The 10,292-nt window shown below is 37.4% G+C and overlaps 2 protein-coding genes across 2 annotated transcripts; one reads left to right on the plus strand and one right to left on the minus strand.

The window, feature by feature from the left end:
* Positions 1 to 6,219: 6,219 nt before the first annotated feature.
* On the minus strand, positions 6,220 to 7,560 carry LOC149176000 (uncharacterized). The gene has a single exon (XM_089421316.1). It carries the CDS (start codon positions 7,558 to 7,560, stop codon positions 6,220 to 6,222), a length of 1,341 nt encoding a protein of 446 aa, XP_089277442.1.
* A 159-nt stretch (positions 7,561 to 7,719) lies between these two features.
* Positions 7,720 to 8,526, plus strand: LOC149176001 (uncharacterized). Its single transcript, XM_089421318.1, has one exon. The coding sequence runs from the start codon at positions 7,720 to 7,722 to the stop codon at positions 8,524 to 8,526; it is 807 nt and encodes a 268-aa protein (XP_089277444.1).
* The last annotated feature ends 1,766 nt before the right edge of the window (positions 8,527 to 10,292 follow it).

A 10,292-nucleotide genomic window follows, 5' to 3' on the forward strand; every position in this document is an offset into this window, starting at 1 on the left:
TCTTGAGAGGAAAGCCCTTTAGTAAGTTTCTCTTATTGAAGCTTCTTATTGATCAATGCCAAACCCTAGACCCCTGACTTGAATATCCTCCAAGCACAAGTCAAGTCCTTCCGACACTTTGTTTTCTTGGCACTTTCTCCTTCCATACTTCGACCTCCTTCTTCTGGCATTTCATTCTTCTTTCAATTGTTGATAGACCTTGTTGCACTTGCTCTAGAAGAGGCACCTTTTGATAAGTCCCTTTTCTTGTGATGATCCCTTCCTTCTACTTAACCAAATGAGCTCCTTCTTCCAGGTGTAGGTGCAGACTTGATATGACTGTCCTGCAGCCCTAGATTCCCGCACGTGTGGTGATTTACTTGATATGGTAAGCTCTTTTCTTCCTTTGCTTGATTGGGAGGTCTTATAGGCCTAGGTTACTAGCCCAATTAGAGAGATATGCCAATTGTGGGTTTCTGTTGTTATGACCGCAAACAACCTTCATTTTCCTCGCACGTGTGACTGTAGGTTTCCTTAGAAACAGTCCTTTAAGATTTGGTGTTCTTCCTTCCTTCGTTGGTGCACTAGAGGCTCCCTTTCTCGTCTCTTTTTCACCTTTTACTTGCTCATTTTCTTCGCTGATTTCAGAGGTAAGTGAGTGTGTTGTAGTGGAGTGGACAACCTCTATATATAGAGGATTGTCCCTCCCTTTAGGCCGACTAGAAGGCCGACTTGAGGACTGTTTGGAGGCTGACTAGCTGACTTACTTTGGATGGCTTCTTTGGTGGTGTCACATGCTTGAAAGAGCCTCTTTGATGGTGGCTTTGCATAGGAGGGGACTTGAATTTGCTTGGAGGTATTCCCTTGACCCTTAATACATGGTGTAACATGCCCTTAAGAACTTCAATATTTCTTTTTTATTATTTGAGTCACCTATAGCACTTAACATGTGCTAGACCTATTTCAATGAGCAAGAAACTCATTGACATATATTATAAAAATAATATTTCTTTTCTTGAATAAGTACAAATATCAAAAGTACCTTTATGAAGACCGAACCTAGTTACATTTCCTTCAACAGGAACCCCTCCTAGGACCCTTGCTAGATTAGCGGTAATAAGCCACAGATGGGGTTTTGTCTCACCCAAGGAGACATGGGAGGCTTGTATCATCATTCTATCCCTTATTGATGGAGCATCGACTTGTTTGGTCCAGTTGGAGACCCGTGAGATCATTCATTTGGCCCCACAGCCACTTGGGAGCACCACAAATGTTTTGCTTGGAAACCAAGAGGCAGACCCCTTGGTCATCATTTTGAGAGCCCTTTGCTTCATCTTGGCACATGGAGGACTTATCTAGGCCTTCCAACGACCCTCTTGCACCATTAGTCTATCATTTCTGCCTCTTTAGGAAGGCTCGTTGAGCACTTTTGAGCTGTTTGGTGGGCTTGTCACCAATAGGGTTCTTACTTTGCACATAAAAGTCATTTTTAGGGCTCATTAGGCTAATTAGAATAAATCGAACTCCTTATGGCTCATTTGTATCTCATGATCATTTGGATTTGGATTATCTCTTGTAAAAGAATTCAAACATGCAATTGATGAGCGAAATTGGAGATTTTTTATGCATTTTGATGTTTGGATTTTCGCTATTCTTGCCTTGGAGCTTCTTCACTGCAATTGTGATTGGTGGATATACTTTCTTTCTCTTGTAAGTGCAATTTTGATGTTATTTCATTGTTGTTGTATTTCTAATGTATAGAATACATTGTGATAATCTTATTATTGTACCCTAATTTAATGTAAAGTTCTTTTTAAAGCACTAGGTTATGGTATTATTGCATGTGTTATTCATTTGAGAATGTGAATGAATGTTCCTAAGCGTTGGTCTAATTTTGAAACCTTGAAGCTCCATCATCTCTTGCTAAACGAAATATAAATTCCTTTGTTGTTGGGTATTTGCTTCATTAGGGCTAGCGAAAGCTGCATAGGACTCCTTGAAAGAGCAAAGTTCCTTCATCAAAGACGATCTTGCTTCCATTTCTCCCAATTGGCTAGGCACTGGTCCTTAACCTAGTCGATCACACCAAAATTTCTTCTTTTCTATCTTTCTCACATTTTCAGCCCTAACACTAGAAGGTCTCCTAGGGCCTAGTTCGAAACGCATTAGGGTGGTCACTTTCAAGTGTGATTTGGCATGCTTCTGCATTGGGGTTTTCTCTAGGAATCTTCTAATTTTGAGGCAAATCCCGTGGCTAGATTTGGAGAAATCTCAAGCCCTAGCTCCAAAATCATTTATGCTCCTAGGCTTCTTTGGTTAGCAGCTTTCCATAGGTCAAATACTCTTAAAAACTTGTTGGAAGTTAACCATTCTTTGACCTATCCTATCCTTGCTAGACCTAGGTATCCTATTCCTCTTTGATTTTGCAAACCCTAGGCCTTGCTAAGATCCCCTAGGTCTCTCTTATGGTCCTAAGTCTTTGTACGATCACTATCTCACAAACCCTAAGAGAGGTCTTTTATTTCCTTTGGAAGCCATGACCTAGGCATATCATTTCCATTGAATATACCTTCCTCCCTAGTCTAGGTCTCCTACCATAAGCTTTTCTTGGAGAGCACTTATCTTGCTTTTAAAGCAAGCAAGCCATTATTTGAGCCTCTCCTTTGAATGGGATTTGGAAATCACACCATACCTAGTCATTGACCTTATAACTCTAGTGATTTCCTTCAAACCAAGACTCCTCCTATCGGTGAAAGCCAGTAAAGAGCAGGGGGCACTGACTGAGGTGACAGTGGGTCTTTGTCCCATTGTTGTCATTGGGTCTAGTAGTTGTCCCTTATGTACCCCTCCTAGGACCCCTGCTAGATTGTGTGGCAAAAAAATTGCGTCGTTGTCGGGGACACGAGACGTGTGTCTAGTTCCCATACGACGTTATTAACATATATTTTGGCAACGCCATTGGAAGAACGAAGCCCTAGTTCTTCAGCGAACTAAAAGTTAATGCTTGTAGGGTGAAGCAAGCATCTATCAAGGCATTTAGATTCAACCTGGTGACTCCATTTTGGTATTATATGCAAAATCATGAAAAATGGCTTATTGTCAAAGAGAGATTGTCCTTGGCTTTCCTTGCAATGAACTTGACCATGAAGACGTTCAAACGTTGCAGGAAAGTGTGGATCAATTTGCTGAGTATTATGAGTAATTGATAGAGCACAAGGATAGGGATTTCATATTCGAGTATTGTATTAGGAAGAGCAAAGAACTCTACCGAGTACGATGTGACTATGAGAGAGATCCTAACTGTCTCCTTCATCTTGCTTGCTATACTTGTACTTTTCATATCCTAATTGATCTAGTCAACAAAAGATATTACAATCCACAACAAAGTTATCTCAAAAAATCCAATGAATTGGATGATTGGAATGATTCTAAGGAATATCATGACGACCAAACAAGTGAAGAGCTCGTGGAGTATCTTCGGACTACAAATTTGGAAATTGGGAACAAGCATTGTATGAATGAAAGCCCCATTCAAGCCCACAAGGATGAACATCATGAAATGGGTCTTCTCGTTCAACAAAAGGGTGTTAGAGGATGTGGATATTGTTGCGCCCTGTGAGGTTGGCATTTTTTATTTCTTCCACATAAATGAAGGAAAATGGGATATTAACCATCATTTTGCCAATGACCCTATTTACGATACTGACATGGAAAGTGAGGTTGAGGTTGGTTTTCCCTTTCTTCGGGACATTGCTCACAATAATATACATATTCACGCCATTGAAAGGTAGGATCATTGTTTTCCCTTGCATGAAGAAGGTTTGTTGGAAAAAGTTGGCCCCATTTATGATACCAATGATAGTACTGACAGGAGCCTTGCTTTCTGTCACTCACTTTGGAGATTAGAATTGTCTATTCAACCAATAGACATTTGTACTCTCTCTCTGCTAAACTATTGAGAATAATAAGAAGATTTGATCAAAGGGTTTCCCCACATTAGTGTTTGTCCCTGGCATCCGCCACATCTTGTGTCCTCTTATCTTGGCTTGTTTTCTATATATGATTTTATGTTCTATCTGCATTTATTGTCAATATTTATAAGTTAATGTGATTGCTACTGGATATAATTGGAAATTGTCATTGGGTTGTTAAAGGAACATTGAAGTAAATTGTGCTTAAGCATAGAACATACCTGTCTTATCAAAAATTAACATGGAATCAGAGCTCAAGTGAAGACAAAGCCCAAGCAAGAGTAAAGTAAAGCAATCACTAAGAGAAGTTGTTGGACAAGGACTTGGAACTAGTCCCAATGACGACTACATCTTTCTTCAAATTCGAGGACAAGCTTAAGGACAAGTCCGACTATCATGCACGGAAGATGACTTTGGATTTGACTTTGGAAGAGAATGAAACCATGGACTATGTCAAAGGAAGAATAGTCGAGCCTCCTTCAAATGCATTCGCTACTACACAAACAAAGTACAAGAAAGGTGAGGTAAAAGATAAGAAGATTATTGTTGATTCCATTCATATCATAAGCCTTTGGTTGCCTATATTTCTGATTTGGAAACATCTAAGGAGATGTATGAAAAGTTGGTTGGGATGTTCAAAGTGAACAATGCAAATCAAATTCTCTTTCTCAAGAACAAGCTGAAAGATATCAAGATGGATAGAGGAGAATCCATCCAATCCTACTTCAAGAGGATTACCGAGATCAAGAATGATCTCCTATCTATTGGTGAAATTACTGGTGATCGGGAACTCTCTCTTATTGCACTTGGGGGCCTTACAAGAGATTGGGATGTTGAGATTGTGAGCTCAGATATTCCACAGTCTGCATTTTTATGTCATCTACGTTTCGAGTCTAGAACAAGACTCATCCTCAGGACTGAATCTACAAAGAAGAGAAATGGGAGTTATAAATATGATCTGTTATGCTGCCAAGGTGGGGAGCCGACCAACTCAAGGTGAATAATCACTTTTTTATTTAAACAGAATTTTTATTTCAATTCATTTTTTTATTGTTTTGACACTTAATTAATAAATTATTTTTTATTTTAATTATAAATCTTTTTATGATATTCTATTTTATTTTAATAATGATTTTTATAAATTAATGCTTTAATTTATTGCCTATATATTTTAATGTAAGTTATATTATACTCAATTAATATAAATCTTGATATTATTAAACTCGTTACTAAATTTATGTTTTAATAAGAATTTATCCTTTCAAATTTTTGTAATAAAATTTTTCGTACTTTTAATAAATTTCATTTTAATTAAATTATAAATTCTTTTTGATTTTTTATTTATTTATTGAAGAGTAGCATTAATTTATCACTTTACTAATATTTTGATTTTTTATTTTTATAAGCCTATGTTATTAGTTTATTGATAATATATTTTAATATAAATCTTAACTATACCTAATTTCAAATCATGTTATTAGATTATATAAGAAATATTACTTAATAATACTTAATATTATTATTAGGGGTAAGAGGGGTAGAGTTGGGTTAACAAAGGATTGGGTCAATGAAGGGAGGGGGTCAAAAGGGGGTAGGGCTAATAGAATTCACAGGGGTGGAGCATGAGAGGGTGATAGGGGAATTTTAGGAGAAGAGGGAGAATGTGATATAGGAGAGAATTGGGAGGAGCAGGGGGCAGAGGTGTGGGAATGATGAAGAATGGTAAGGATGATGTGAAAGGGAGAGCATTTTATTCATTGCAGGGGAGAAGGGAAATCCAATTTCTGCTAACTTCCAAGCCTCCATCCCTATTGAGGTTGTGCGGGTGCTTGATGATTTCAAGTGCCTCCCGCACTTTACGTTTAAAATGATGTTTTTCATTGGCAATGACCTTTGTATCTTCAAGGCAGATATGGTGGTTTGTCTTGCCTGCATGCTCTGCTAAAGCTGAAGAACGAGTTCTTTCATTTCGGATATCTGCACCATGCTCTTTAAGCCTGATCTTGATAGACCTACCTGTTTCCCCAATATAGTATTCCCCACAAGAACAATTGATCATATAAACACCTTTCTGTTGGAGGTGCTCCGGGTTGTCCTTGACAGATTTCATTCTTTGCTTAATAGTCGTCATGGGTTTGAATGAAGTTTTGATATCTTTCCTCATGAAAACTTTAGCCAGCTTGTCAGTGACTCCACGAATATATGGAAGGTAAGCATTAGCAGTTGGGGGATTTTCAGATTTATCTTTCCTGCTTCCGGATCTGGCTTTCTAGATGGCTTTGATGATGTCTTTATTATTATATCCTAAGCTTGTAAATACTTTTCTTAAGTAAGTAATCTCCTCTTCGATGTGAATCTCATTCAATATTCTACAGGCTCTATTAAAGAGGGTTTGAAGAACACCCATCTTTTGAGCTGGGTGGTGATGTGAATCTGCATGAAGGTAATTATCTGTATGTGCCTTCTTTCTGAACACTTTGTGCCCTACAGATCCATCTTTGTTTCTTATGAGGAGGATATCAAGGAATGGGATGCAATTATTCTCCTCGACCTCCATTGTAAACTTGATGTCATCGGATATGCTATTGAGATGGTTTAAAAAGTTTTTAAGTTCATCATCCCCATGAGGCCAATCGACACTGGTGTCGTCCACGAACTTGATCCAAAACTTAGGTTTTAATGGGTAGGTGTCAAGAGCTTTCTTTTCAAATTTTTCCATGAAGAGATTGGCTACAATAGGTGATATAGGTGATCCCATAGCAACTCTCGATGTTTGCTCAAATATTTCCCCTTGGAAGGTGAAGAAAGTAGAACGGAGACAGATTTCAGCCAACGTTGCCGTTTGGGGGTCTGCTACTTCTTTTACTACTTGGACTGCTTCATCTAAGGGAATCTTGTTGAAGAGATGGACCACATCAAAACTAACAATTTTATCACCTAGATCCAGCTTAGCTTGTTTAATGAATTCAACATACTGGCTAGAGTCTTTAATGAAAGAGTTGGTTTTACCAACTAGAGCAGTTAGGGTGCTAGTGACATACTTTGCTAATTCGTATGTGGGTGCTCCGATAGTATTGACTATAGGTATGAGGGGGATATCAGTTTTATGAATTTTAGGGGCCCCATAAATACGAGGAGTAATTTCACTGTCGGAGGTAAGGCGCTTTTTCAGTTTATCATCCAAATTAGTCTCTTTAATGGCTTTTTTGAATAGCCTTGCAATTTTAGAGATGGGGTTTTTCTCAAGCTTCTTGTTGTTGCCACTATTATATAGGTGTTCTTTCATTTTGTTTATGTATTCCTCATGATTCATCACCACTGTGGCACCTCCTTTGTTGGCCTTTAGAATGACAATGTCATTATAATTCCTTAGGCTTTTTAGGGCTTTAAGTTGCTCTTGGTTTAAATTGCTTTTAGGAGGTCTGGCTCTCCTTAGGATGACGACGCATTCTTGTCTAAAAAGCTCCTTATCTTCATCATTAAGAGCTTTGATTCCATCTGAAATCTGTCTCCATTCTACTTTCTTCACCTTCCAAGGGGAAATCTTTGAGAAAACATCGAGAGTTGCTATGGGGTCACCTCTATCACCTATTGTAGCCAATCTCTTCATGGAAAATTTTGAAAAGAAAGCTCTTGACACCTACCCATTAAAACCTAAGTTTTGGATCAGGTTCATGGACGACACCAATGTCGATTGGCCTCATGGGGATGATGAACTTAAAAACTTTTTAAACCATCTCAATAGCATATCCCATGACATCAAGTTTAAATGGAGGTCGAGGAGAATAATTGCATCCCATTCCTTGATATCTTCATCATAAGAAACAAAGATGGATCTCTAGGGCACAAAGTGTTCAGAAAGAAGGCACATACAAATAATTACCTTCATGCAGATTCACACCACCACCCAGCTCAAAAGATGGGTGTTCTTCAAACCCTCTTTACTAGAGCCTGTAGAATATCGGATGAGATTCACACCGAAGAGGAGATTACTTACTTAAGAAAAGTATTTACAAGCTTAGGATATAATAATAAAGACATCATCAAAGCCATCCAGAAAGCCAGATCCGGAAGCAGGAAAGATAAATCTAAAAATCCCCCAACTGCTAATGCTTACCTTCCATATATTCGTGGAGTCACTAACAAGCTGGCTAAAGTTCTCATGAGGAAAGATATCAAAACTTCATTCAAACCCATGACGACAATTAAACAAAGAATGAAATTTGTCAAGGACAACCTGGAGCACCTCCAGCAGAAAGGTGTTTATATGATTAATTGTTCTTGTGGGGAATACTGTATTTGGGAAACAGGTAGGTCTGTCAAGATCAGGCTTAAAGAGCATGGTGCAGATATCCCAAATGAAATAACTCGTTCTTCAGCTTTAGCAGAGCATGCAGACAAGACAAACCATCATATCTGCCTTGAAGACACAAAGGTCATTGCCAATGAAAAACATCATTTTAAACGTAAAGTGTGGGAGGCACTTGAAATCATCAAGCACCCGCACAACCTCAATAGGGATGGAGGCTTGGAAGTTAGCAGAAATTGGATTTCTCTTCTCCCCCGCAATGAATAAAATTCTCTCCCTTTCACATGGTCCTTACCATTCTTCATCATTCCCACACCTCCGCCCCCTGCTCCTCCCAATTCTCTCTTATATCACATTCTCCCTCTTCTCCTAAAATTCCCCTATCACCCTCTCATGCTCCACCCCTATGAATTCTATTAGCCCTGCCCCCTTTTGACCCCCTCCCTTCTATGACCCAATCCTTTGTTAACCCAACTCTACCCCTCTTACCCCTAATAATAATATTAGGTATTATTAAGTAATATTGCTTATATAATCTAATAACATGATTTGAAATTAAGTATAGTTAAGACTTATATTAAAATATATTATCAATAAACTAATAACATAGGATTATAAAAATAAAAATAAAAAATATTAGTAAAGTGATAAATTAATACTACTCTTCAATAAATAAATAAAAAATCAAAGAGAATTTATAATTTAATTAAAATGAAATTTATTAAAGAAGTGTGAAAATACTTTATTACAAAAATTTGAAAGGATAAATTCTTATTAAAACATAAATTTAGTAATGAGTTTAATAATATCACGATTTATATTAATTGAGTATAATATCACTTATATTAAAATATATTAGCAATAAATTAAAGCATCAATTTATAAAAATCATTATTAAAATAAAATAGAATATCATAAAAAGATTTATAATTAAAATAAAAAATAATTTATTAATTAAGTGTCAAAATAATAAAAAAATGAATTAAAATAAAAAATAATTTATTAATTAAGTGTCAAAATAATAAAAAAATGAATTAAAATAAAAATTATGTTTAAATAAAAAAGTGATTATTCACCTTGAGCTGGTTGACTCCCCACCTTGGCAGCATAGCAGATCATATTTATAACTCCCATTTCTCTTCTTTGTAGATTTAGTCCTGAGGATGAGTCTTATTCTAGACTTGAAACGTAGACGACATAAAAATGCAGACTGTAGAATATCCGAGCTCACAATCTCAAAACCACACCACAAAAATCTCCAAACCAAGATTGGGATGTGTTCAACACTACCATTCTCAACAATGACAGGATTCCGAGATTTGATGAACTATTGGCCAGATGCGCTCAAGAAGAAATAAGGATGATGGAAAGAGACAAGCCCTCCAATGGAAACAATCCTACTTCCTTCTCCGCTCATTCTAAGAGAAGGAACAATGTTGGTCCAAGGAATCAAGGACAAGGGTTCAGGTCGAGATTTAAAGAAGGAAGAAAAGGAAGGTGCTTCAATTGTAACAGGTTTGGCCACTTCGCTAGAGAGTGTCCTCACAAGAAGGATACTCCAAGAGATGATGACAATAACAACAACAACTTCAAGGGCAATGGAAATCAAAGGAACAACAAGTTCAATAACAAAGGAGAGAGGAATGCTCCTACTGCTCGAAATGGAGATGGTCGTCCTCCCAAGAAGTTGAGAAACTCCAAGTATGATGAAGTTAATGTTGTAAAGCAAAAAGAATTCTATCTTATTTTTGCCCTCTCCACCGCCTCTCCTCCGGATACATTGGACCATTGGTTGATTGATAGTGGTGCCTCAAGGCACTTCACTGGGTAAAAGGAAGCCCTCTCTAACTTGGTTGAAAAGAAGACAAATATGGAGATTATACTTGGGGATAATGCTACTTATCCCCTGAAAGGAATTGGGACTGTTACTCTTCACTTAAATCAAGGTCAAGTCCCTCACCTACAAGAAGTGCTATATGTACCTGACTTGAAAAAGAACTTGGTTTCTATTTCTGCGATGGAAGACAAAGGTT

This window comes from Pinus tabuliformis, chromosome 4_1, assembly GCF_031772625.1.
Source record: "Pinus tabuliformis cultivar Carrire ecotype Pingquan chromosome 4_1, CPIR1, whole genome shotgun sequence".
Lineage (NCBI taxonomy): Eukaryota > Viridiplantae > Streptophyta > Pinopsida > Pinales > Pinaceae > Pinus > Pinus tabuliformis.